Here is a 27582-nt window from a genome sequence, read left to right as displayed (position 1 = left end):
GAATCACTTGTTTTGTCTTCTCCTCGCTTTTACTTATCCTTCACTACTTAAACAGTCATCATTTATATTTTATCTTGACCACCAGATTTTTTTGTTTTCATTCTTCCTTTCCTCCTCCTCCTCCATCCACTGAGGAGGAAGGTGAGTGAGGAGCTGTGTGGTGCTTGGCTGCCCACCAGGGCTAACAGCACAGGGGGCTCTGTTATTCACATCTCCCAGCACAGTCTGGGCTGGTTCTTTTCACAGCCTCACAACTTTAATGTTTATTAACTCAGATCATTGAAAAGAGCTCTGCACAGCTACTAATTGGTAATTGCCATATTGAGGCTGAAATAATTCAAGTAGTGATGGAGCAGTGCTCTGGGAGGTGGAAATGCTTCCCTGGGATGGGTTTGAATTAACAGCACAAAGTGGGGAGCACCCAAACAGCCTCAGGGTGTGCACACCTGGAATTACCCTCTTGGGATTCAGGTGTAAAAGGAACCTTTCCAAATCATTCCAGTGTGTCATATGATCTTGTCACCAGACATTTTGTGTGACTTTAAGTTTCTGTATGATCTGGGCTGTGCCTCCTCACAGTGTTTGGTTTCCATTTTCCACAGGTGGCTACGGACCATTTCAGTAATCCTTTTCCTGAATAAACAAGATTTGCTAGCAGAGAAAGTTTTGGCAGGGAAATCTAAAATTGAAGACTACTTTCCAGAATTTGCTCGCTACACTACACCAGATGATGGTAAGACTTTTAAGTTTCGTTTGCAATTTATCATTTCCTTATTAATCACATTTGTGATTGTTTTGGTAGCTTCAGTTAAGACTTGAAAACTCTTACGTAAATGTAATCATCAATGTCATTTAGCCAAATTGTAATGTTGAATTTAAGATATAAATAATGGAAGATTCCTGCCTCTGAAACGTTTAATATCTTAATAATTTCATCATGACAAAATCCTTTTACTTCGGTGTAGATGAAAGTCTGACATTTTGTCACAAATGTGTCCTCAGGACTCCCCCACTCCTGCCTGTGGTCATTTCTCTTACCTGCCAAGTGCCTGGTACTGTGGCCATGGTAATATTCCCTTGTTCTCCTGAAATCCTGCTGGTTTAAATAATGTTACGGTTTGTCTTGTCTCACAGTCAGTTTTGCCAAGTGTATTTCTGTCATATGCGAGCAGAAAACAGAACAAGTTGAGATTTTTAGGTTTCAGAAAACACCTGTTTTAATAAGATACTTATTTTATTATTAATCAGCAACACCAGAGCCTGGTGAGGATCCCAGAGTTACAAGGGCCAAGTATTTTATTAGAGACGAGTTTCTTGTAAGTATTTCCTTTCTTTGGCTATTTCTTACGTGATTCTTCTCAAACCCAAGCTCTTGCTCACCTTCTGCTACTGCAAAATGCTGTCACTTCTTGTGTTGTTTGTATTTAACATCCACATGGCATCAACCACGCTTACATTTATGAGCTTTACTGCTGTTTCTTAGCTGCTTTTTTGATACTTGTTTACATAATTAAATAGTAAAAGAATTGGTGAGAATTAAGAAATCCCAAATAGAATGGTGAGTGAAGTCCTGCTGTTACTGACGGGGCCAGATTTTTATTCCATGCATTATTTCTAAAGATAGAGACTAATGAAAAGATACCTAATTTGTCAGATATTAATGTTCTTTTCATATTATCTTTCCCATTACTGGTCAGCTGAAGCTATAATGGACTTTATTTTATTTTTTTTTTAATATTCTTACAATTACTTGTAATGGTGAGCCTGGCAATCAAATTGTGGACTCATTTTAAAATGGAGCAAAACAAAAAGTTGAGGGAGGCTTTCTGTAAGTGTAAAGCAGGGATAAAAGCTTTGTACAGGGAGGCAAAATCCTACTTTTCTCATGGCTAAATGGACTAGGAGATGTGTTGCTAAATCCAGCAAAGCTGCATATAAATAATGGCATTTTCCTGAGTTCTCATTCCTTTCTGAAATTTCCCAGCTTGCAGTGACCATCTCACCATGTAATTCTGATCATTTTGAATTTCATGTTTCAGGTGAGAGAGTGAAAACTTTGTGGGCAGTTTCCACTCAGTTGCACTTTTTGAAGACACAGCTCACATTGCACATCTCACCTTCATTCAGCCGAGCTTTGGGGATGGGTTGGGGTTCCCCCAGTGGGTTTTATTTTAACCCAGTGTCTCTTGCTTTGCACAGAGAATCAGCACAGCAAGTGGAGATGGAAGGCACTACTGCTACCCTCACTTCACGTGTGCCGTGGACACAGAGAACATCCGGAGGGTTTTCAATGACTGTCGGGACATTATTCAGCGCATGCACCTTCGCCAATACGAGTTGTTGTGATGGAGAGCACTTTTTTCTGTGTTTTGGACTCCTTATTCCTTATTAAAAAAAAGAAAAAAAACACCCTTGCCCACATAGGGTGGAAGAGAACTGTTTGAATCTCCCATTGATTTGCACCCCTCAACTTTTTCTCCTTGCTGGACAATAGCAGCACTTCTAAGCTTGCTTCTGTACCCCCCGGACAGTTTGAGATGGCCCCTAACACTTAAAAGGCCATTTCCATGAGGATTCCCTAACACTGTTATTAACAAATAAGAGAGGGAAAAAAAAAAAGGAAAAAAAACAAACAAAACAAAAACCAAAACAAACAAAAAAAAACTTAATTAATTAAAATCCCTGAATGCGGAGCACCTGAAAGAATTGGGGATGAAAAAATTAAAACATTGAAATAAAAATTGGGGGAGAGAAAACTTTAGGTAATTTAGCACTGCTGTGGGCATAATCCTATAACCCGTGATCTCCACTTTGTATCACTCACTGCATCCGAGTAACGAAGGTGCCAAGTCACAGACCAAGTTTGAAGACAGACCCTTGAGTTTGGTTCTCTGACTGTAAAGTGGCTTTGGGCGGAAATACTGACAATTCTCCAACAGACCTAGACAGTGCAAAAACCAACTGCTACCTTTCAGAAGGGTATTTTTAAAACCAGTCTTGGTGGTCTAAAGACAACCATGGACATTTATGAATTGAACTGCGTATGGCCTGTGATTGCAGAAAGAGTTAACCACACACTGTTTTCAGTTTGTCCACTGATGATCCCGTCTGCTCTAAAAATCATTATCTGGACTGTAGTCCTCACAGTCTTTCCCTTCTTTTTCTTCTTCCCTTCCCTCATTTTTTATTTTACTGCTGGATTATTATTCTTGTACAGACTGTAAAATGTATTATTTTGTACAACTTTATTGAAAATAACTTGTAGAAGATCTTTGTGCCTTGATTATGGCTGTACCTGTACAATGAGCTAAGATGTAAGTATGTTTGATTGCGCTGTACAGCTTTGTCAACCCTATCTGCAGCATTAGCTCAAGGTAGGGAAAATTTATCTGTAGTTTAGTTTTTCTGGTTTATAAAAGAAGGAAAAATACTGTTTAGTAAAAAAAAAAAAAGGAAAAAAAAGAAAAAAAAAAGAAAAAAGTACAAATTGTGCAAACTTAACCACTTTAAAAGTGAGGTCTTCAACAAGTGACCAGATGTTGCAGCATCGTGCTTTTTAATTTTTAGCTTTAATTCATTTAAATCTATCCAAATGCAAAACATGGCTTGTTTCTACATAAAACCAAATTTTGCTACAAATTATAAATGTTAGTCTTTGGTCATTCATAGTCCTTTTTTTGCTAAAGACAAAAAAAACCAGAACAATAACAGACACGTAGGGCATCATGCAGGTCTGGTGACCATCTCTAGACTGGGCCAAATACCCACCAACCTCGGCTTGCGCTGCGTGGGCAACGACTACCAGAATGACAAGGTGTGCACTGCCCTTGGATTTGGCCACTGAATTCCAGTTTCAAGTGACATTTTTATTTCTCTTTTAATAAAGAGATACTTTAGAACCTTTTTTGTTTTATATTAACTATATAAGTAGCTTAAAAGTGAAGATGTGTGGATTTTTTCTTAAACTTGAATAATTTATGCAAATTATATGCTTAGAACAACATGTGGTACAGTAAAAAGAAAAAAGAGCAAAAATCACTGTAGCAATAAGAGAGCATGTAATTTTAGTAACTACTACACTGCTTTATATTTTATACCTAGGTGTTTTATGTCTCTGTGAGTGTGTTACTTTTTCATGTGTCTAAACCTACGTGTACAATTTGTACAGAGTCAGAAATTACAGCTGTAATAACACATCTAGAACAGTGTTAGCCTATATTACTCAAACACCCCTGTTCCCCCTTCATTTACACCCCTAAACTGATCTGGATCTTAACTGCAGTGACTTTAGAAGGAAGAAACAAAAACAAATACCAAAATTCTTGCCTCTTTGCCTTTCACACTAGCTTCCCTCCACCCAAGAGACCGTGTTGGCTTTCTTTTTTTGGGAAGAGATCCAGTTTAAATTCAAGTGAGGGTGTGGTCAGTGATGTCTGTGCAGCTAGATTTGCTTCAGGTATCGGATGCCTTTTCAATACTAAGAACTGCAACTGTTGAGAATTGTGACTTCTCATTTGCTTTTGTGGCTAAAGTCTTAAAATTAATCACAGTCCATTTTCACTGGAGAGCAGGGATGTGAGGGAGTTACTGTCCCATCTCAATTCAGAATTGCTTCCAGAAGACACTGAATAGTTGAAAAATTTCAGCTGCGGTTGTTACTGGCCTTTCAAGAATGATCTTTCTTGTTCACAGGTTTAGACAGTTGCCACCTGAACTTTGTAGAACTGTAGGAAACATGACTGAAAATAGGCCCCTCCAGTTCAGAATGTATCCAGTGCCTGTAGGTAAAGGGCTGGCGTTTCCACTAGGTAAAAATGGGACACACGTAGTGGAAAGAAAATTCATTGTGAGCCTTAATTTTAGTTACAGGAGCCAAAATCTTTATTTTAGTGCCAACCCTTATCTTGTTAAGCCTAGGAGGAGTTGGTGTGAACACCAGATTTATAAATGGAAAAAACCTGTAGTGGTGAGAGGAATGTAGTCTCTTGTCTGAGAGAAACAAAGCACCTCCATTAAAAATAACAAAATAAGCTTCTTCCTCTGATGAGGACACATAATAACAATGAGCTATATAAGACAGCAACAGTTTAAGAAACCTAAAGCTTTATATGGACAGATATGTTTAGGGGATGCTTTTTTTTTTTTTTTTCTCTCTTATGTGAGGAAAAAGGCAATTGTTTTGAATATGGTTGAGTTGCACAAGTACAGAGCATGTGTGTGTCTTAATGTCTCAGTATTGCCTTTGTTAGTCTCTTTATTAGCCCATGCAGTTTGGTGGCCTGGTAAATGCAAGTCTTATTTTTAACAGCTTTCTTTTTCCTTTTTTTTTTTTTTTTTTTTTTTAAAATACAAAACCATAAAGCTTTAATGCTTGCTATTTAATAAGTAAATGTGTTTTCTTCTGTCTCTAATTTAGTGGCCATAATTTGCAGTTAATTGAACCATTCCAACCTAATGCTTACCCATATTTCTTAGTTTTGTTTTATTTATTTATTTGAACTTCTTGTTTTCATGATTGAGGACTGTCACTTCTGTCTCATTCATCTGTTTGGAAACTTCTGACCTTACAGCCAAAACTTAACTCATTCTACTCAGTATTCATCGTGATGCTGAAGTGTAAGATACCTGCAAATGTAAACACTACCACTTTTATTAATAAAAGCAAATACAGTGTTTTTAGGGCACATTTGCATCACTGTAGTTGAGGTTGTGTCAGTATTTCCATTGTAAACCTATGGAGGGTCTTACCTTGGCACTAAACTGCCCTAAGCTGAATCTTTGCCATACAAGGCTTCTGCTCAAGTGTGATTTGGTGGGTTGGTTTTTCAACAGTTTCCAACACAGACTCTTGTTTCTGCTTTAAGTTATACAACTGTTTTGTTGGAGGGGGGTTGGTTTAAAAAGAAAACGACAAAAAAACAACAAACAAACCTGGTTCAAGATTGTTTTTGGCACTTCTGTAACTCAGAAATGGTTTTGATTTTAAAACAACCTTCGGCAAGCCAATAACCTACAATATGGTCTGATCATTTTGGGTATTTTGTAAAAATAATAATAAATTGTAGAGATGTTGTGGTTTCAAAATCAGCTACTGTGCATTTGCAGTAACTTATTTCAACCCAAGAACTTTTAGTAATTTGTGCATTAGAGCACACATTCAGTGTGGTGCAGCAGAGTAGGGATAACTCCTATAAAGATTTTTTTCTTTTTTAATAATGTGGAGAGATAAATCCACTAGAAACTAAAAAAGGATTCAGCTGCCTCTGAAAGCATCAAAAACTACTCTCAGAGGCTGAAACTGGAGCTCTGCAAGTTGATAGGAGCAGACTTTGATGCAAAAGCCTAGGAAGGCATCCTGGATCAGCTGTCAAAGGCAGGAATCCTGAGGGCTTTTCTTCATTTATCTAAAAGCTGTTTTGATCCGTGGCATCAGGGCAGGATTTAACTGAGGGTATGTCCTAACTCCAGAGGAAGGGAAGCTAACACTGCTCCACTGTGCTGCATGGAATTGATACCTGCAGGGTAATTTCCTTCTGCCAGTAAACCTATGCACAGAAATATTAATGTTTGTGGATTCAGAACTTGAGCACCTTGTAATTTGTCGTGGTGTGTTGTTCCTGTAAATGATGGAGGATGTTTTGTATTATTTATCTTACTTTCCAATGTCAAAAATTATGTGCCAGTAAAAACAAAAGACATAAAGACAGGAGATTGACCCCAGACCTGGAGGCAGAGCCCGTGACAGCTGAGTACCAGTCCAGTGCCTTAGTGACAATGCTCTTGGTGATTGGTGCTATACTGTTGTCTTAAGAGTGATAAAGTTGTTCTAAGTTATAAAATTATGTGACTCACTGTGGAAGAGAGTAAGTTCTCTTCTTTCCCCAGCTGTACCTAATGTGCTGTGTGTGTTCCCTAAAATGCTGGCACTCCCAAGACCTCTTCCATGGAAGTAGATGATAAAATTCCTATTAACTTTAATAAGCAGGATCAGGGCCATAGATTGCTATCAGTGGAAATCGCACACAGGAGCAGGTCCTCATCTCTAAAATAAATGTTGAGCTTGTGTAACAGTAAAAATGTGTATAAGCAAACATCTGTTTGCAGTCCAAAACCAAACTGTGCCCTTCTTTCTCAGCTTGGTATCTCTGAAAATTCATCTGTTGGGAAAAAAATCTTCCTGTTCTGTGACAGACTTTGAAGCATCTTTGTAAATAAAATAAGCTACAAAGGGGATTTCTGAAGCTCTGCTGATGAAAGCCTGACACTGAAAAATCCCTCTGGTGACTGACAAGACAAATTCCAAGAGTGAGCCTATTTTAATCCTGGTCATACCCAGTTGGCTTCAGTCCCGTGAGTGGATGTGTGTCAGGGTAGGTAAAACTGCTTCAGAGTTTTACTGTAGTGCACAGACTGCTAAAACTTGAGCCGTAAGTGCTGGCTTCATAATTAATTGTTTCAACCCCTGATTCTCATTAAAAGCTCAAACTGCTTTTTACCCTGGTTATTTTCAGTGTACTGAGCTGAGCAAAATGGGTGCAGTATAAAGCATAAATTGACCTGGAAAAACAACATGGGAGGAGGTGGGGAGACAAACGATCTCTCACTGCATTAATCGTAAAAATAATAAGGTGGAGGTTTTTTTCTGACGTCTGTGTCCTAGAAACTGATTCTGTGGAAAACAGAATTCCCCAGGGTAACAACAGCATTGATACCTCTGTAACATGGATAACTGACCATTAACTATTGAACTACTGGACAACTATTAAATATGTAATAGATAATTAAAAATCCACCAAAAAAAAAACTTACAGATTTTCCTAATTTTTTTTTTTTTTTTCACTTAGGAAGTCTGACTCAAAATTGTTGAATGACAGAACAAAATAAAACCTTTAAACATTCAAACAAGGCAGGGAGAAGGATACATTTGTGAGGGAGAAGAGGCTGACATTAGGGATTTTTGTGTAACATGCTTTCTAATGCTGGGGTACCAGCAGACAAATGTAAGTAAATTCAAAATTAAAATGTGAATTTATCTCTTCACTTTAATTTACCCAGTCATTTTATTGAATGAGTTGGCTAATTAATTTTTTTAATATACTACTACTCAAGTTTGGAGAAAGACATGCCTAGAACATGGTAATGTTGGGAAGTCTCAGTTCTGTTGTTCTGTCATGAAAACTATTGTTTTAGGCTGTGAATTTTATGTGAATTATTAATAAGTGAAGTACAGTGTTTCTATCTGTAGTTTTCTGGTATTTGATGTGACTTTGGAACTGTATCATTCTTGCAACTGAAATGCCAGAGTGCCAGCAAAGGGACAGCTGTATCAGGATTAGGAATTGTCAGATCAGGGGGGTACATTCCAGTTCTTTATTTGCTACACTTTCAGTTTGCTGTTGGCAGGATCAGAAGAGCTTCCACAAAAAGACAAATTACGGGTTGGGTGGTAGAACTAAATATTGTGGAAGAGCTTAAAGTATTAATGGAAAGTGTTTCAGACTGGTGCTGAGGTAGAGCCGTGGAGAGGTGTGAGGGGTGATGAATATCTCAGTAGTTTTAAGCTCTATTCTCGTACTGTTTGAAGGCACAACATCCAAAATTAAGTACTGGATTGTGAGCGTTTTGGTGCTAACCCTGAGTTCTGTTTCTCACAGGGCAAAGCTCTGCTGGGCTACAGAGGTTCATCTGTCTAAGGCAGTCTGTAAGCCCAGAGCAGCCATGAGCAACAGCTTTTGTGAACTTGTTTGTGATTTAAAACTGGGAAATTTAACAGCAAATTGCTCTGTCCTGCAGCATGACCCGAACCCTGCTGCCTCTGGGTTCAGCTGCTTTCTCCTGTCCTCACCCCCCTTACTCTTGTAACAGTGTGGTTGATAAGAGAATAGAGCAATTATGAAAGAGGGCATGAGACAACTTCAAAATCCATCACCTTGGACACTGAAAGGAATTTAGGGGGGGAAATTCTTTATTCCCCAGGTGAGTGACCCAGTCTGGGATCCTCATACAAATTTTCAAGGTCAGAGAATGAATCTATCCCAAAAGTCCAGGGATATCCAGTTAAGGAACTGGAAAAAAAAAAAAAAAAAAAAAAAAAAAAAGGCACTTTGTGCACCCATTAGAGCTGGGAGATGTTTAGTGAAAGGTGAGTTTAATGATCAGCATGAAAATCAACAGGAACTTGCTTTCAAGCAAGAAAATGTTTCCACCACGGGCTCATCTTGAGAAGCACTTGGGGCGTTGGGAGGCTCAGTGTTTTAAGCAATCCTCAGTATATAAAATACAGTTCCAACTTTTAAGTTGACATTCGAAGGACACTAGAATGACATCACGTCAGCAACCTCAAAACCACCTTGTTTTGTCTCAGAATATTCTTGGTTACCTGGTGAAGTGTCGTGTGTTCAATGTCTGGAATAACTGTTACCAGTACTCGAGGTACAAACAGAAATGCTTCGTCTTGAGGCTCTGCTTAAGAAGGAGGAACTCTTTAGCCAAAACTCATTAGCCTAACGATGCTGCTGTAATTTCCTACTCCATTGGAAAGTTATTACCTTATCTCTAGTTGAATGTATTGGCTGCTTTGTAAAGGGCTAACGATTACAAAAATACAAATTTATGCTAAAAGAATTTGTAGAGGGCAAGGAGCAGAGGGAATGACAGAGAATGCCAGGGTGGATATTTTTTAAAAACATATGAATAAAAGGCAAACAGTTTTGTTGGAAGTTGGCTCTTCTGTTTGGGATTTTTCTTCTATATTTTAGGAAGGAACCACATGAAGTTGGATGGTTTCATCAGCTGTATTACACTCATCCCTTTAGGTAGCAAATCCTGAAGTACAGTTGTTAAATAATTTGGTCAAAAATCAAGCAAATTTCGATAGTTGGAATTGAAACTTGAGCATTTGAGACACTATTTTCCTGTTAAATAACAACAACAAAAAAAAAGGTACAAAAAGAAAAAACAATGTAATTTTCCATGTTCCTGTACATCTGGCTCTTCTTCACACAGTTTCACTTTCCAGAATGCCTTTACTGCTTCCTCCAGTCATGCAGCAGAGACTCCAAGGCTGACCTTCACTGGATATTTATTGGACTCCAAATTTTCTCTCTGTCTCAAAATTTATCTCAGAATTTGCTCTCTGCCTCATCAAAATCTCATTAGATAGATATTGTTGTCACTCAAGAATATTTTACACAAAAAGTGTAGTCAAATATTCATTTAGGGGAAAATTGGTTGCATTAATTTGCTGCATAATAAAACCTTTCAGGGATATTCAGGTAAATCTAAGTGCTTTTAGTCATGAACATTTCACTGAAGCTTTGTAAAACAAATCCGTATGGGGGGGAATGCAGTTAAATCCAAGAGACAAGCAACATTGTTTCCATTCAAAATTGTCAAGGTTTAGTTAGCTAAATCAAATTCTGGTACATGTAATAGTTTATCACATTTTAAGTGATATCTTGAAACTGTTTGGTTTAATCTGATTTTACCTCTTCTTTATTGACCTGAAGTGAGGCAAGGTTGGATATTGCAATTTTGCAAAGGGCTATTCAGCAAATGTTTGGCTGCTACAGATACCTAGTTTTCTTCTCAAGGGAAGCTGAAAGTAAATGCTTTGAGTATTGTTCATTCTTTATATATTAAAAAAAAAACAACAAAAACTTTTTCTGTTACTGCAATCAAAATAAAGATATATAAAGATGGAAAAGCTCTAGTTTTAAGATTCAGGCACTGAAATTGTATCATAAATGTCTAATACCACTATGTGTCTTAATGGCAGTTGGTGCTGGGGACTGTTCCCATTTTCTACGCAATTAAGCAGGAAGTTTTGTAGTGTAATTACCACTGAAGTCCCACAAGTCCAGTTGTTGTCATCAGACAAAACTTTTGCCTGCTCTGAGAATGTTTTACTGAGGCTAAGAGTGTTTCAGGCCATAAGCTCTGGCACAATGAAGTCCCCCAGGCAGCAGATTCGAATGTCCTGCCCAGGAGATGCACAGCAAATTTTGGTTGTGGGAAGGAAGAGTCTCCTACCTATATAAAAATTGTGATGTGAAGTGTATTCAGTTGAACTTTATGTAAAGAACCAGAATCTTCTCCTAAGGCTTAGAAAGTCTCAGACTTAAGGTTTTCCCATTCAGTTTCATTGGAATGTTAAGTTCTGGAGACTCACTTTTTTCTCCAATTTGAAGTTTTCTGAACCTTCTGTTAAGGTACTATAATGGTTACTCTGAAATCGCCTCCAGAGAACTTGTCCTGCACCTAATTACACATCTTATAGCTTCACTGCAAGCCAAAAAAAAAAAAAAAACCCAAAGAAAAGAGCTGATGAAGCACAGGAGGTGTAGAGATGTTTCTTATGACACTCTCATGAAGTATTTTTTTCTTTCTTGGTTGGGGATGGATTAAATTCAAATCTGGAATTTTCTTAGGAAGCTCTGACTGGTTAATCACACTGTCTGTTCTGAGTTCACTGTTATTTCTCACATCTACGGGATGGAAATTGCCTGCTAACCAAATGGAGATGAGCCAAAAGCTTTTTCTCAAGGATATTTCCATTGGCTCCTAGCCTCAGCTTGTCACTTCATCCCCAGTTTATCCCTCATAAAGAACGACCAGTGGTTCCACAGGCACTGGGATGCCCCTCACTGTCCCCTGCCTGCAGTGGGAAATGTGGAAAACCTGTCCCTTGTGGCTCTGCTTCAATCCATGTCGTTTATTCCAAAAAAGTCTTTTTTCCTTTCTGCTGGCAGAGCAAAAAGCACATTACCCCGGGCTCTCCTGAATGTCAGTGTTTCAGGAAGGGCTGCTTCACCACTGTAGGGCAGCACACGACAGCACAACTCCTTTGCTGTTGTGCTGCAGCTCAGGTGCTGGGGTACATTCTCTGTGTGGATCTGTGTGAACAGCAAATCCATTGATTAGCACAGCAACCACATTTCAACAAGGATTTTGTCTGCTGGAGATCCTATAACTTATTTCTGAACAGGGCTTTTTTTAGCCTTTCTTACCAAGCAATGCATGGAAGACAATGTCATTTCTTTTTACTATTTCTCAGTTAGCAACTGAATGAGAATAAAGGACCTTTTAAATAATTAATCAGCAAAACTCCTGGCTGGCCTCCAAATCCCAGAACACACCCTCACGCTCCCCTTTCTCACAGTTAAACTCTTATACAACTGAAGAACGGGAGTCGATCTGAAGAGAGACAAAGGGACTTTGTTTCTCACATGGTCTCACTAGTGCTTCTCTCCTTGCCTGAGGCCTGATTATGTGATCAGTTTTCATTGTAGACTTGTCCCCTGTCCATCTAATTCCTTGTCCCTCCCTTCCTAGGGACCTCTTGACCCGTTGTATTCGCTCAGCATGCCCGGGCAGGGTCCCAGGGTGGGCTGGGGATGCACTTTTGTGGATGGGGAACAAATTCTGTGCCACAGGCGGCCCTGCCTGGTTACAGAACAGCCTCAGAATGGGGGACGTGGCTCTCCCAGCACCTCTCCTCTGCCCAGAGATGCCCACTTTCATTCTCCCCCCAGCTTTTTCTTTTTGTTTGGTTGGGTTTGGTTTTTTGATTGTTTGTTGTTGTGTTTGTTTGTTGTTTTCCTACTTGTCAGTTTTTCTGTTCACTATAACATTTCATCATCTCTACCAACTTGGCGGTCGTTCAGCATCGTCCTCATGCTTCCATGTGAGTGAGGGAGGGAACTGCTGTTGTCCAGCTGCAACCAGAGGAACACATCCCTTGGAGCAACACATGCCATGGAGAACACGTCCCATAGAGAACACATCCCATGGCCAACACACCCCTTGGAGCAACGCATCCCTTTTTTCCCTCTTCCCTTGCAATTCTCAGCCGATTGCTGCTGCACTGGGAGGCTCTGCAGGGCCCTGAGGCAGTGTAGCCCCTGCCTGCCTCCCCTCAGAGCCTGCGGGGGACATCCTGCCCGCCCGCCCGGAGCTGCCCCTCAGCCGCCGCCATCCCGGGGCCGCCGCCCCGCCTCCGCCGCCGCCATTCCGCGCCGCCCCGCCCGTTCCGGCCGCTGGGCGGGGAGGGCCGGGCCGGGGAGCCATGGAGGACGCCGATTACTTCGAGGGCAGCGCGGCTGAGTGGGGCAGCGAGGCGGACGGGGGCGCGGTGAGCGCCGGGGGGAGCGGGACCAGGGATGGCCGCAGCCCCAGGCATGTCCCGGAGCAACCCCTGGGCACAGCCTCCGAACGTTCCCCTCAGTCCGGAGCATCCTCCGGGAGAATCCTGGAGTATTCCCCGGGAGGGACCCGGACCGACCCCCGGGTGGGTCCCGGAGCGTCCCCCGGGCCGGAGCGGGGGCTCCGGGCTGAGGCGAGAAGCGCCGGCTGTGAGGGCAGGGCCCGGGGCTGCGCCGGGCCCGGGGCTCCGAGGTAAACAGGGGGAAGGCGGTGCTGGTTTTTGTGCCTTCTCCCTTAATAATCGCTGCCTGTCGGGGTGCAGGTCGCTTGCAGTGCTGAGCCGAGGTCCGAGGTGTGTGTGCTGCTGTGGGCAAAAAGATCCTGAATATGGGAGTGTGGGGGGAAACGGGATGGGGGAAGCTGACCTGACTGTGCTTGTGGAACAGCAAGATGATGAGGACGGTGAGGGAGAAGATGATGCCGAAGTTCAGCAGGAGTGCCTGAAGAAATTTTCAACCCCTGACTATATAATGGAACCCTCTATATTTAACACGTTAAAGAGGTGAGTGTTACCTGATGTGTGTTATAGTGTGTTGTGTTAGAGGTATCACTTCCTATGGAAATGTGTGCAAATGTATAAATGGTGCTGTTGTTTTCCCTTTAAATTTAGAGTTTGATTGGTTTTTGGTTTTAATATGACTCAAATAGTTATTTTGTAATCCTTTTATCAGATATTTCCAAGCAGGAGGATCTCCAGAGAATGTTATTCAGCTCCTCTCTGAAAACTACACTGCAGTGGCACAGACTGTCAATTTGCTGGCAGAGTGGCTCATTCAGACAGGTGTGATACCAGATACAGAGTAGTTTGGGTCTATAATCTTTATTCTGTCAGAAATATCTGAATTTGTGGCAAATTTGATCATACACAGGAAATGGGTTGTTACATTGTCATCCTGTATGTGGCTAAATCCTTTATAATAATAGGTTTATTCCACTTGGAGAATAATGAAGCAATATGTTGATGACATGCCAGCAAGCTGTGTTGTAAAGGGTTTTATAGCTGAAACAACTGCATAAATTATAGTTTCTTTTTAATTTCATTCAAAGGGCAAGGGTGCTGTTATATAGATAGTATAAACAGTATTTGATATCTTGTAGTAGAATTAATTATATAATCATTATTACATTACCAGAATTATTGTACTCTTGATTTCAGAAATGTAGAATTACTCATTGTTATTTGTATTATTTTGTAGAATACTATCAAAGCTACTGACAACCAATATTTAAAAGGATGAACTTTAGTGTGTAGTCATGTGGGTTTGTGCCCCAGCCCTGGTAATCCCTTTTTTGATTAAGGTACCCCTGCATTTTGCTGTTGCACCAGTAACAGTCCTGGGGATGACTGGCGTTGCTCTTTGTGTGTCTGATGAGGAGAGCAAGAGGAAGGTTGTAACCTGCCTGAGATCCTAAATAGTTTAGCATTTAGGAAAAAAAGGTTGAAAATCTGTAAATCTGTATCAGTGTGGCTCAATGGTAGAACGGATGGCTCTCCTCTCATCTTCTCTGTGTTGATAAATTTTGGAGTCGTTTCTGTTCTCATTGAAAAATGTGGGATGCTGCTGCTGTGTTCCATTGGACTGCATTGAATCTGCCAATGCATCTGTTTTGTTCCTTCTGTGCAGGTGTTGAGCCAATGCAAGTTCAGGAGACTGTAGAGAACCACTTGAAGAGCTTACTGATCAAGCACTTTGACCCTCGGAAAGCAGATTCCATCTTTACAGAGGAAGGAGAGGTGTGCATGGAATCCCTGTTGCTGTCTCTACAGTGGGTCCTTCCTAGTTGCCTTCATCTGATGGAGTGGTGAAGGGAAATTGAATCTTCAATGCTCTTTGGCTGAGGAACAACTGGTTTCAGAAAACCAGCTCTGTCTCACTGGAGTCCTCAGAGGTTTAGAGAACTTGGATATTTGGAATTCCTTTGTAATAAAGCTCTAGGACAACTTACAGGACTGCCGAGAGGTAAAAGCCTTGCTTTTTATGATCCTGACAAGATATTCTTAAATTTCTTTCTGTTGCTCTGTTCTTTTCAGACTCCAGCCTGGCTTGAGCAAATGATAGCACATACCACGTGGAGAGATCTTTTTTACAAATTGGCAGAAGCCCATCCCGATTGTTTAATGCTTAATTTTACTGTGAAGGTACTATACTTAAGTCTAATGATTAAGAATATCCATAGAGGGCTAATTGTTCTGGCATCAAATATTAGTTGTGGTCTTGCTTGTATCTTGTATTTATTCCTGCTAATACTAATTAGTAAAGGTACACCTTGGTGGGAGGACTTGTGCTACAGGTTGCAGTAAGTGTAATTTCCCAGTTAAAAGTATTCTTAATTTTTGATGAGGTGTGGGGGTTTTCTCTTTCTTTCTTGTTTGTTTGTTTTCCTCCGATCTGCGTTTGAAGATTCTGGATTTCTGGTGCAGTGGAACATCTCAGTCAGTTTTGTATGCTTCTGTGACAAGAAAGGAATGTTATATTTTGGTGTTCTCTGCTACATTTCTTATTATTGTGCTTTATTTTTGATGCATCTTTATTGGTTTCCTTTTCTGTAGACCACAATATAAATGTGAATTCCAGTCTGTGTATGCAGAGGTGAAACTTAGATTCTGTGTGTTCTTCTAGGTTTGTTAGGATATTAGAAATATAAATGTAATTAACAAGATTTCTGTGATGTTTTGATTTTTATAGCTTATATCTGATGCTGGGTATCAAGGGGAAATAACCAGTGTTTCAACAGCATGTCAGCAACTAGAAGTATTTTCCAGAGTCTTGCGTACATCTCTGGCAACAATATTAGATGGAGGAGAAGAAAACCTTGAGAAAAACCTCCCTGAGTTTGCTGTAAGTTTGTTTTTATGTTTTACCCCTCCTTTTTATGTGGCTCTGCTTTCCAGTTAGGAGATGGAGATCACTGTGGGATTGTAGCCAATCTTGATGTCCTACAAAAGCTTATGAAGAGACGGTATATCTGAGTTAAAACCCAGAAATTTATGCTTTTTGGTCATTCTTTGACCAATAATTCCTTGGGTTGCTTATGTGACACTTATATTTATTAAATGGATTGTGGAAAGGTGGCGGTAGAACTGTTGTCCTTCACATGTGCTCTAATCTAAATCTAATGATCAGTCTTGTCCGTCCACTGACAAATGAAAATAATTCTCTTATCATCTACATTGGTGTAAAAGTTGCCATCTGAATCAACCCAGCATGTGTTAAGTGTTGTGAAACAGCAAAATAATTTTCAGCCGGCTTTGAACTTCTCTTAGTGTTCAAATACTGCAGAGAAAGTACTAAGCATAAGTAGAATAGATTGTCCTCTCAGTTTTGGCGTTTGAGAAATGAAGTTCTCAATTCAGTCATTTCTTCTTGTGTGGCATCAGTGCTTTTCTGTATTTTCCTCTTGGCTATTGGGGTTTTGGCTTTGTTGTTTAGTTGTTTGTGTTTTGGGGATTTTTTTTTCCTTTGCAATTTTGCTGTTTGTTTTTTTTCCCCTTTGCTCTCATGGCAATGTAATCTCAGAAGAACACTGGGATGTTTTCTTGCTGACTGGTGAGGTTTGTGCTGTGCTTTCACAGAAGATGGTGTGCCATGGAGAACACACTTACCTCTTTGCTCAGTCCATGATGTCCATCCTGGCCCAGGAGGAGCAGGGCGGCTCCGCTGTCCGACGGATCGCTCAGGAGGTTCAGCGATACGCCCATGAGAAGTGAGTGGCAGCTCCAGGATCAGGGAAATGGAACTCACCACAATCTGTAAACTCTGCTGGCTTTTGTGCGCTCTTGATCACCTTTCACCAGCAAAAGGAGAATCTTTAGCTGCAACAGAGCAGGTCTTGTAGCAGGGCTTGAAGTTGTGGAACAGCAGAAAAGTTCAGTGTCCTGTACCAGAGAGACCTGAAACTGGAAAAGGAAAGACTTGAAGTTTCTGTCTATTAAGAAATATCTATTTTTATTTTTCTATTAACATTTTGGAAATAAACAAGGTAAACACAGGCCTATTTCTGTAATTACCCTAAGGTGTTGCATCCCATAAAATATGGCCTCAGTGAGACTTCATCTGAAATGTCTGAATTAAGAAAATAAGTCACTGTGTGTGTTTGCTCTTCCTGCAGAGGCCACGATGCCAGTCAGATCACCTTAGCCCTGGGTACTGCAGCCTCCTACCCCCGAGCTTGCCAGGCTCTGGGGGCAATGCTGTCCAAAGGAGCTCTGAATCCAGCAGATATCACTGTCCTCTTCAAAATGTTTACAAGCATGGACCCACCTCCAGTAGAACTGGTCAGTATTTATCTGTTTGTAACCTCTGAAACTTATTTCTGTTACGGTAGCACTCAGAAATGGGGTGCCTTGTGCTAAGTGTTGTATAGACACAAAAATTAAATTAGCACTCACTCGTCCCTCTGTAATTGTAAGTAATGTCTAAAAGTGAAGCTGCTACTTACATTCTGGTTTGCATTAGCTTCATGGTACTTTTGTTGGGGTTTTTTAATCATTCCAAGTTGTGTTTTTACACATAACTAAATTAAAGAACTTTTCCATAGGAAATAGAGATGGCAAGGAATTAATTCTTTAAACAAAAAAAAAAAAAAATCAGGAAAAAAATCCCTGCCCACTTTAACAGTTTGTTATAAGCAGGCCTAGATGATATATTTCACATTTCTCACTGCATTGTTCTAACCTGGGTTTTGGTAAGAAAAGGCAAGATTTTGATACTTTAGCAATATGATCTGTAACTGATTCATTTTTTTTCCTTTTTTCTTTCAAAACTCTGGTTCTCTTCAGCAAACTGTTTAATGTACTCTTAAAGGAAAATGTGTTATCTTGTGTTATGCAAGGTATATCATATGCAAAAACTCCATTCTTAGTCACCTCTCATTACTCTCAGGCTCTGATAAAATGTTCTTTCTCTTCACAGATTCGAGTGCCTGCATTTCTGGACCTCTTCATGCAGTCCTTGTTTAAACCAGGTGCTAAGATCAACCAGGACCACAAACATAAATATATCCACATATTGGCATATGCAGCTAGTGTTGTAGAGATGTGGAAAAAGGTAATGTTCACTTCTGTGAATAATATTATTTTTACCTACAGCAGCCTGCCTGTGCTGAAGAAAATGTATGGTTGTGAAGTCGCTCAGTTTAAAATAATATATTCAGCATTATTTTAATATGAAATGCTTCTGCCTTCAACTGAGGTGATTAAAAAGTGTAGATCTTGATGATCAAACAGAAGTCTGAATGCACTGAGAATTAAATAAAGCAAACATCCTTGTACTTCAGGTCACTCATAATTAATTCTTCTGAAAATTTCATGTGAGTCTGAATTTTGAGACACAGGATGCAATCCTAGACTTATTGCAGGTTACAGCTCCTTTCCTTAAATAACCAAAGAGATCTGCAACTTTTGCATTCCAACTTTGCAATAATTTTGCAGAACAAGAGAGTCAGCATCAACAAGGATGAACTCAAGTCGACCTCAAAAGCCATTGAGACTGTTCACAATCTGTGTTGCAATGAGAACAAGGGGGCATCAGAGCTGGTTGCAGAACTGAGCACTCTCTATCAGTGCATCAGGTGAGCAGAGAGGCTGGGAATCTCTTATGAGGACATAAATCCTGTCTTTCACACACAACTTGTCCTCCTTGAGTGGCAGAACATGCTTTTCTGTGCCACTGGAAAATGATGGCAGATTATATTGGATTCCTAATAAAAATTCCATTTTTTTTCATGCTGCTGTGCTAAAGTGATATCTCTTGTAGGTTCCCAGTGGTGGCTATGGGTGTGTTGAAGTGGGTGGACTGGACAGTGTCAGAGCCACGGTACTTCCAGCTGCAGACTGATCACACCCCAGTTCACCTGGCACTGCTGGATGAGGTAAGAGTGTCTGTAAAACTTTGCTGGAGAGCAAGAACAGTTCTGATTCTTGTGTAACACCCAGTGCACTGAGTGTCTGTCATTTGCAATATGGTAATAAATATGCAGAGATTAATCTGTTTAGAGTAAATTGTTTGGTTTTGTCAGCTCAGCATTATTTACACCAGGAAAACTTGGGCATCACAGAAAGAAATGATGGAATGCTTTTCTAAATAGATTTCTGTCTGGCACTGAACATCAATGTAAACTTGTCTGGTGCGTTGTGTTTTAAATTGCAGTTCTGAGGATCTTACTTTGCTGTGTTGTTCACAGATCAGTACTTGCCATCAGCTGCTTCATCCCCAAGTTCTGCAACTTCTTGTCAAGCTCTTCGAAACAGAACATTCTCAGCTGGATGTGATGGAGCAGGTGATGCTCAGAGGATTTGGTGGTTTTTGTTACTTCACATCACTCACCCTTAGCCAATTCAACACCTTTTGCTCTCACAGCAGGCTTAATTTAGAAGTGGTTAAAATGTAGTTTAGCAGATTCTGAATGAATAAAAGTTGCACACTGTGAGAGCAGGTTCTAATGTGTTGGCTCTCCCCTCCCTTCACCGTCAGCTGGAGCTGAAGAAGACTCTCCTGGACAGGATGGTTCACTTGCTGAGCCGAGGGTACGTCCTGCCTGTTGTCAGCTACATCCGCAAATGCCTGGAGAAGCTGGACACGGACATCTCGCTCATCAGATACTTTGTGACAGAGGTCAGCAGCAAAAACTGTTTACTGAAATCTAGAGATCAAGTTTAAAATCAGCTCCATGTGTTTTGGATATTCAGAAATACTTCAGGTCAAATTCTGAGCAATGTCTCAGTGTTCACCAGGATGTGACTTGGTCCTACTGATCCTGACTTCTGGAAGTAATAAGGTACTCCATAGAGCACCCTGAGAATACATAATTAATTACTTGCACTTGAGACCTCTTGTTGTCCACACAACTACTTGTATGCTTCCAAAACTGATATGTGAGTTAAATACTGTCCCTCCTCCCCCTGTAAGTGCAAGAATTATGAGTTTTTGTCTGCTGTTTCAGGTGCTTGATGTGATTGCTCCTCCATATACCTCAGACTTTGTACAGCTTTTTCTTCCAATCCTGGAGAACGAAAGTATTGCAGGCACTATAAAAACAGAAGGTGAACATGATCCTGTCACAGAGTTCATAGGTAAGTCATGTTTATGCCTTGCATACCTGCTTCTATTTGTGTTTGTTATAATTTGCAAATAATGTTTAGGAGGAAGACTGCTAAATATAGGAATGCCTGCCAGTTTTTTTCACATACAGCTTCCCTTTTTGGCCTGTGTTTAGCAATCTTCCTGTGATCAAGAATCTGTGGGTACTAGTGAGGAAAGCACAGATAGATACTACTTTCTGGGAACTAGCACTGCAGCAAGGAAAGGAGAGGAAGGAAAGTTGTCTGTCAGAGTATTATACTCCATCCTAAAACAAAAACATCTATCCAGACCCAAAATCCTAATTACTTACATAATGCAGAAATCTATATGCAAATATATAAATCACAGAATCATAATAATGTACTGAACAGTGTCTTTTTTTTCTCTCCTTTTAAGCTCATTGCAAATCTAACTTTATTATGATGAACTAAGCAGTGGAAAACAAGAATGCATCCAGAGCTCATGATCACTGCTTTCTATGCTCCCCACCACTGAGGTTCTAGAAATGGGCAATGGAGCAGCAAAACAAAACCCAGCAAACCTAAAACAGGGAGGAAAAGGCTGAAGGGTATTTGCTTGACTTGCATGGTGACCTTGAAATTCTTATCAGAGGAGTGTTTGTGTTTTATAGCAGAGAACTGTTAATGTCATTTGGAAAATGGAATGATACCAAAGGGTTTTCTGTTGTTACATGAATCAGTATAAATCGATGTTCTGAAGCTGATGGGTAGCAAGAAACAAATTTATTTGAAAGAACATTATTTTGGTTACTTGCAGAATTTGTCACAGATTCTTTGTGTAATAAAATGTAAAAAACAAGTAAGGTAATTCCTACTAAAAACACTTGTCAGATAGTTCTCTAAATAGATCTTGAATGCTCTAGGCTTTGATATCACAAGTTTCAAACACTAGGAATTTGTGGGATTTGCGCTGTGCTGCAGAGAAACCCTAATGTCTGTTCCTCCCCTTTGCATTAGACTAGAATTCTAAATATCCTACATGAAAACAAAACACCTGTTTTGTGTAACAAAACAAGAGGAGTTGTAACAATCAAGGTTAGTTTTATATTAAGAGATGAATTCTATGTGAGTGTGTTACCTTTTGGAATCTATTTTTTGCTAAATAGATGCATCAGATGTTACCGGTAAGTTTCATTACCGAGTCATTACTGTCCCAGAATATGAATGTGTGCCGAAATTTCATTACTGCTTGTTGTGGCTTTGTTTTTATACTTATCTCTACTCTGTCCTGGCTGATGTCAAACAGTGGGAGATACACTTGACAATATAGCTTACCTTTAAATAAAGGTGTTTGTTCTTTTCCAGAGATGTCTTTCAGTTTCATTAAGATTACTTGTTCTCTGTGTTCATTGGGCTGGATTCCTCTTTACACCCCTCACTTTTAAACAAACACTAATTTTCTTGAGCAAACAAGCACATTTTTCTTTTCCAAGCACATCTGTTTTCTGAAGAATCTGCTTTCTAAAAGACACTGAAACTCTAAGTCCAGCTGGGTATAAATTTAAAAAGAAAATCACCTAAAAGGGGCAAAAGTTGCTTCTGTAGAGGCTGTTTTGAACTTCCTTGCTTATCCTTAAATAGAAGATTTACTATTATTCCAGCTAACTCTCACCATTTAAAACTTGCATGAGACCTAGTGTTTGTAATTGAAGTAAATTATAGAATTGACAACAGAAATTATTCACCCTATAGGGAATCAATTTAGGATACAGCCCCCGTACAAGCTCTTGGTGATAAGAGCAGTTTGCTCTGTGTCCACTGCAGCTCTGCCAGGAGTTTGAACAAGGTTTATTTTTACTTTCTTGTGTTCAGCTTGGTATCACTTCCTCTAAACAGCTGCTCTGCACTGATCCCTGTAGATGATTTTTAACTTGTTAAACCCTTTGTGATGCTGTGATCAGTGCTGTCATACGATTGTTGTTGTTTGAACCAGCCTTGTTGCTGTATAAACTTGTGCATCAGGCCTTTCAGAAGAAAAAGACCAGTGAAAGCAGCACCATCCAGGTGGAGACAGCCACACACCTGTATTAATAAGCTCATACAATAAAGACCCAGTCATGTAAGAGAAAAAGTCTGTTTATTAAATGCAGTCAGCAATGCCACATAGTAACATTTGATATGGCACTGGTTTGTCATATTAGTAAGGAGTCCTGAGTTTTGGCAATTTATATTTTTCCTCTTTAGGAGAAAAAGGGCAAAATCACATATTAGAGCAAGAAATTTGAGCAAAGACAAGACTGATTAAGTAAAAGTGTTTAGACTGTCTTTTGGTCCAAGTAATTCCCATTATATCATTTTGGTGGATAAAAGCAATCTCATTATTTGAAACTTCCAACACCACTGTTTCACCAGGAGATCAGGGAAACAGGGTTTAATATTTTGGATTTATCATGTCCAGATTTATGATGGTTTTTGCATCACTGCAATATATTTGGTCAGTACTGTCACAGAATTTAAAAGAAGCTTGAGTATATTTTTCCAGTACATCTATGTGTTTTGTATTTAAAAAAATAGGTATTTACATGTACAGGTTCTGTGATTCAGTCAGTGTGATTTTAATACTGTGCATCAAGGTAGACAACTCCTTCATGGGTGAATTACTTCAAGATGTAAATAAAATTAGGGCAGTTCTGTATTTTTGAAGGTGTTGTGTTACATCTAGGCTAATTTTGCAGAACTGCTTGATGATGTTGAACTGTGAAAGAGTTTTAGGCTATTATTCTTCAAACAAAAGGAGGTTGTGCTGGGAAGCTTCCAAACAAAGTACCTAAACCAAAAGCTGTACCATGTAGAATCAAGGTAGTATTGGGTCTCCATATGCACAGTCCTCTTCAATAGCCAGATTGTAGTCTGCTCCTCTTCCACCCTTATAGGCACTGGTCACAATCCTCAGCCACCCTCTTTCACCCTGTAAAGGATTTAATTTGCATTGTAAATTAGGAAACACAACTGTAGAAATTGTACGTTGGTGGGTCTGTTCTGCCAGCCAAATGTGAATGATTTAAGTGAATGGAGGAATTCACACAAGCTGAAGTGTAACCCTGGAGCCATGGGGCAACGTGCTTTGGTGAATTTACATCCCAGTCATCCAGTCCAGGTACGTGACTTGATTTTTGCCTACAACTAACAGCAATTTCCAGTTGCCCATAACAGGAGCTGCACGTCCTTGAAAAGTAGAATTTGGGATAGAGCTGACATTAAGTAGCTTTGACCAAATATCCTTGTCTTCAGATTGCTGGGTGTCATTTTCAAACTATTAGTCTAGTTCAAAGAAAGTTTCAGTTTTATATCCACAGGCTGTAGTTCTACAAGTGACAAACCCTACCCTCCCTCCAAAGCCTAAAGTGTGTTCTCATGTCTCCTTACCCAGGGCTCACCCCAGGAGTTACGAACTATCCAATATTCTGTCCCATTTTCCACTCCCCAGCCAGCCACAGAGATGATGTGATTGACTGTAGGTGAGGGGTTGTACTCTGTGTACAGTCCCCCTGTGTAGGCATCCAGCTTCTCAGTAGCCATTATGCCACAGCTGTAAGAAAACAGAGAGAGGTTTCATACAGGGGGATCAGGGCAGGGACCTGGCTACAAACCAGCTGGTTTTCTTGCATTTTGAATTCTGATCTGTTTAAATATGAGCTGAAAGTCTGCATGTTAGTGCAGAGCTGCTGACATGTCCTAGAGTGAAAATGTACACTGAGTTTCATCGATTTTTTTTTTACCTAATTGGCCCATTAGTGTAGATTTCTGCCATCATTTTTTCTCTTCCACTGATAGACCCGTAGTCAGCAACTTTCCAGAGAGTGTAGTTCTTGATCACGTGGCATTCTCCAAAAGTTACACAAGTTCCACACTGGTTGAACTTCTTACACTCTGTAAAACAGAGGTGAGATTAGCACTGGAGATAATCAGCAGGAAGGTGCTTTTCTTCAAGTGAAGTGATTGTTGGACACTGAGCTTTTATAATTTAATTGAGGTAAATATTAATAATTTCAGAGTAATTATGAATACATATTCTCTGTGGTGAACTGAGTCATTTTCTGGAAACCACATTTAAAGTCCCTGTTATCACCATTTACTGTTCTTTACTTCACAAGTATAAATACTTTGTTGAGGACATAGAGAAACCATTCCAGTCATACGTGACCCGCCAGAGGTTAAATTTCTCCTTTGTTCAGCTTGAGGTGACACTTGTAAATATTTCAGTACATTAGAGATTGTGTGTCACAGATTTAAGAGATTAAGTTAAAACAATTCAGCTGTGCAAACTTGTCTGAGCATGATTTAGTGCTAACACCGTCTGTCTGGAGTGGGAGACACACACAGGCCCGTAAAGAAAACCTGTTCTGTCAGTCAAACAGCAGGAACCAGTACTCTGAAAACCCAAGAAATTATTTTCTTTTAATTCACTAAGATCTGCTAGACCTAGGAAGAAATCCTACAGCAAAGCAGAGCCATCCTACTTTGATCCTTGGCTTGGTAGTTGTTGCAGGTCTCATCGGGGATGCCATGGTCATGGGCATACATCCAGACCCCAGAGTGGTCCCCACCCTCACAGGACCCCGCGTCGGCACAGTCGATGACATTCTGGACAGACAGGTAGGCAGAAGGCCAAGCACCTTTCCTCTTGATGTTGATTCGGTCTGTAAGGATAAGTAAATGGGTTTGCTAGTAGAATATGTGAGTGGCTACATATTGCAACTGGTTTTGAAACTGTCTCCACTGAACCTATAACTGTTTGCAGACAGCAGCAGCTGTGGTTGGAAAAGCCTCTGCTGTATGCAGTGAGGAACACAGCATGACCTAATTCAAACCAGAGGCTCAGTTATTATTGTGGGTTTCCATTAAGAGGGATTTTTCCATTAAAAACTCAGCAAAAACATGGAGATGATCAAGATCTTCTAAAGCCTTGAAGAGCCCTAGACCTCCTTTAATTCAAGCCACAGCTTCTGAAAACTTTCAGATCTGTTTCCTGACTTTGACAGTAAAGTTTTCAAATACACATCAAAAAAATAGCTCTGAACAGCATCTTTTACAGAGAATAGAAATTTATGTATAAGCCCATGCATAAACATAAGCCCATGGAGCCCAGTCTGCTGGCTCTGTGAGTCTTAATGCAAGAGCAAGCTTTCAGAGTTATCTCCTTGCTGTTGTATCTGCATCTCACTGTCATCCTGCCATCTCAGACAGGCACCACCACCCTGCTGCCTTATTTTGTCAGAAACAACAAGCTTACTTGGCGGAAAAACTTCCTGACGAGTATTTATAAACTGCTTCTCTGCATTAACAGTCTTAACTGATGCCACTGTAGTACTTTAAATCCTATTAATACCAACAACATTCCAATATACTTGACAGAACAAGGAGCTATCATTGCAGCCTAATCTTCCTTCAAGTTGCTGTATTTTACCCATCCCAGTACTTCATCCTGGCAGGTTGTCATACATGTCCATATCCTTGTATGCTGCATGATTCCTGCTGTCTGCTCACACCTGCCTTGTCTTCCCCCTTCTCCCACCTTCCTCTATTTCTCCTTCACAGGTAACTTTCCTACAGCCTCCCTGTGCACGTGGTGCTTCACCAGCACCTAACTGTTGCATGCAAATCATGGATTCTCTCTAGAGCCGCTACTTCATCTGTAGCAAACCACTACTTCCCCTTGACTAAGAAAAAGGCTGATAGGAAGATTCCTGCTGAAATCAGACTTGCGTGTCTGCTGTGGTGGTCAGTTCATTGGATTGACAGGGCTCCTGTAGCCCACAAGAGACAACTTCTTTCATTTCCTTATTCCTAGCATGGCTGGAGAGTCCCTGCTGTATAGATATGAGAAAGGGGAAGGAGATCTGACAACTCTTTTGCATCGGCTGCTGCCATCACCACACCTCCGAGGGGAGGGCAGAAACCCCAGCTCTTACCCCAGGACCTAGAGAGCAGTTTGGGAGGAGCTATGGTCACATTCCTTCTGCAAACGGGATTTTAACCACACATCAGCACTCCTCCCTTTCTGCCTTTGGATAAGGCAGAGACAGCCTCACTCTCATTGCTTTTTCTATTGCTTTATTCTATTTTTCTATTCAAGGAGGGTTGGTTACCCTCCTTGCCTTCAGCTTGGGTATTCCCACTGTTCTGCTGTATTTACAGGTTTTGCCGCGTTAGTCACTGCAGTGATTTAGCACCTTATACCAGCTGTCAGTAACCTGAAGCTAAACTTCCTTTGCTTCCCTTAAACTCCCGATTCCAGCGGGGAGCCAGCCCGGCAGGGGAGCCTGAGCGTACCTGCCAAGGCGCTGGTGCTGCCGTGGGCCCAGCAGGACCCGCAGTACTGGGGGATGTGCTGGTTCCGAGTGGTGCTGGCGTAATTCACCCCATTCACGTTCCTCCAGTCCCAGCTCTGCGGCAGCGCCGACACGTCCAGGTACTCGTGCGGGCGGGGGTAGGTCCTGCGGGGGGACGGGACGAGGAGGTAGCGCCGGCATCCCCCGGAGCAGGACGGGCGGGTGTTATTTTGGGGTTCTTTTGTTAAGAAAACCGCGGATTTCACCGAGTTTCGTAACGAGGCCGCGAGTGTCCGGCGGAGTCATGTGACCGCGGCGTGACCGCTCCGGCCCCGGCGTCTCGTGACCGCCCCCCCACCCCGAGCCCCGGCAGGGCCGGAGCGGCCCCGGGACCCCCGAACACCCCCGGACCCCCGAGCACCCCCGGACCCCGGCCGTGCCTGCCCAGCCCTTCCCTCCGCCGTGCGGCCGGGAGCGCCACCCGGGAGGGGACAAGGGACCGAACCTCACCTGAGGCCGGGCGCCTTGTGCGGGGCTGGTTTGTAGCAGTGCTGCCCTTCCCTGAAGTAGAGCCCGGCGCGGACGGGCGGGCAGAGGCAGCCGCAGAGCAGCAGCAGGAGGAGGGGGATGAGGGGCTGGAGCGGCGTGGCCATGCTGGGACAGCGGCAGCCCCGGGAACCGCCGGCACCGCGGTTTAAGGGCGGCGGGAGGCGCGGAGGGCCGGGCCGCGCTCACCGGCGGCGGGCGGGGACAGCGGGACAGCCCGCGGGGACCGCCCTGCGCCGGGACCGCCTCAGGGTGGGTGTCTGATGGGTCTCCTGGGGATGAGGAACAAACTTAGATCCTTCCCAGCCCCCAGGCACGTTTCCAGTTCGAACGCTCAGTAACTCGGTCACATGGGTTGTGACAAGAGGACTTGTACCTGGGACAGGCCCTGTTACAGATTTCTTTACCTTTGGCCTAACACCTCAGCATTGTGCTAGACTGTGGCCAGCCACTGTGACT

General features: G+C 41.4%; 3 protein-coding genes across 6 annotated transcripts in view; 2 read left to right on the top strand and 1 right to left on the bottom strand.

The window, feature by feature from the left end:
* Positions 1-6087, top strand: part of GNAS (GNAS complex locus) — a 133140-nt gene extending 127053 nt beyond the window's left edge. For both annotated transcript variants that reach the window (XM_014254151.2, XM_005524837.3), the window contains exons 10-12: positions 603-733; positions 1249-1316; positions 2200-6087. In XM_014254151.2, coding sequence (XP_014109626.2) covers positions 603-733; positions 1249-1316; positions 2200-2346 — 346 coding nt within the window. In that variant the 3' untranslated portion in view covers positions 2347-6087. The remainder of the gene's footprint in view (positions 1-602; positions 734-1248; positions 1317-2199) is intronic.
* Positions 6088-13041: 6954 nt separating this feature from the next.
* Positions 13042-21613, top strand: NELFCD (negative elongation factor complex member C/D). Of its 3 annotated transcripts, none has more exons than XM_005524836.3 (15): positions 13042-13132; positions 13590-13705; positions 13875-13984; positions 14829-14938; positions 15236-15343; positions 15891-16043; positions 16778-16908; positions 17314-17479; positions 18117-18251; positions 18635-18774; positions 18960-19074; positions 19387-19482; positions 19677-19817; positions 20146-20275; positions 20682-21613. In XM_005524836.3, the coding sequence occupies exons 1-15, from the start codon at positions 13067-13069 to the stop codon at positions 20714-20716; spliced, it is 1752 nt and encodes a 583-aa protein (XP_005524893.1). In that variant the 5' UTR covers positions 13042-13066; the 3' UTR covers positions 20717-21613. The 3 variants fall into 3 exon arrangements, with proteins under 3 accessions (XP_005524893.1, XP_014109670.1, XP_087920656.1); XM_088064530.1 differs by lacking the exon at positions 13042-13132 and adding an exon at positions 13157-13495; XM_014254195.2 differs by lacking the exon at positions 20682-21613 and having other exon boundaries at positions 20146-20582.
* A 752-nt stretch (positions 21614-22365) lies between these two features.
* Positions 22366-27327, bottom strand: CTSZ (cathepsin Z). The gene is made up of 6 exons (XM_005524835.3): positions 27088-27327; positions 26579-26742; positions 24766-24945; positions 24025-24175; positions 23672-23834; positions 22366-23213 (listed from the first exon to the last, which is right to left on the bottom strand). Exons 1-6 carry the CDS (start codon positions 27228-27230, stop codon positions 23100-23102), a joined length of 915 nt encoding a protein of 304 aa, XP_005524892.1. The 5' UTR covers positions 27231-27327; the 3' UTR covers positions 22366-23099.
* Positions 27328-27582: the final 255 nt, after the last annotated feature.

The sequence above is a fragment of the Pseudopodoces humilis genome, chromosome 19 (genome assembly GCF_049639895.1).
Source record: "Pseudopodoces humilis isolate 2021_Gansu_Grassland_sample_001 chromosome 19, ASM4963989v1, whole genome shotgun sequence".
NCBI classification, from domain to species: domain Eukaryota; kingdom Metazoa; phylum Chordata; class Aves; order Passeriformes; family Paridae; genus Pseudopodoces; species Pseudopodoces humilis.
The sequence above is the reverse complement of the archived record's forward strand: the minus strand, read 5'-3'. Positions and strand labels throughout refer to the sequence as shown.

What these genes read in the sequence shown, in the direction of transcription:
- NELFCD (XM_014254195.2), top strand. Translation starts at nt 13,067, where the DNA reads ATGGAGGACGCCGATTACTTCGAGGGCAGCGCGGCTGAGTGGGGCAGC. An exon ending in AAAACCTCCCTGAGTTTGCT is followed by an intron (nt 16,044 to 16,777) that starts GTAAGTTTGTTT and finishes GTGCTTTCACAG; the next exon opens with AAGATGGTGTGCCATGGAGA. An exon ending in ACCTGGCACTGCTGGATGAG is followed by an intron (nt 19,075 to 19,386) that starts GTAAGAGTGTCT and finishes TGTTGTTCACAG; the next exon opens with ATCAGTACTTGCCATCAGCT.
- CTSZ (XM_005524835.3), bottom strand. Translation starts at nt 27,230, where the DNA reads ATGGCCACGCCGCTCCAGCCCCTCATCCCCCTCCTCCTGCTGCTGCTC. An exon ending in TACACTAATGGGCCAATTAG is followed by an intron (nt 23,835 to 24,024) that starts GTAAAAAAAAAA and finishes GTTTTCTTACAG; the next exon opens with CTGTGGCATAATGGCTACTG. An exon ending in ACTCCTGGGGTGAGCCCTGG is followed by an intron (nt 23,214 to 23,671) that starts GTAAGGAGACAT and finishes AATCCTTTACAG; the next exon opens with GGTGAAAGAGGGTGGCTGAG.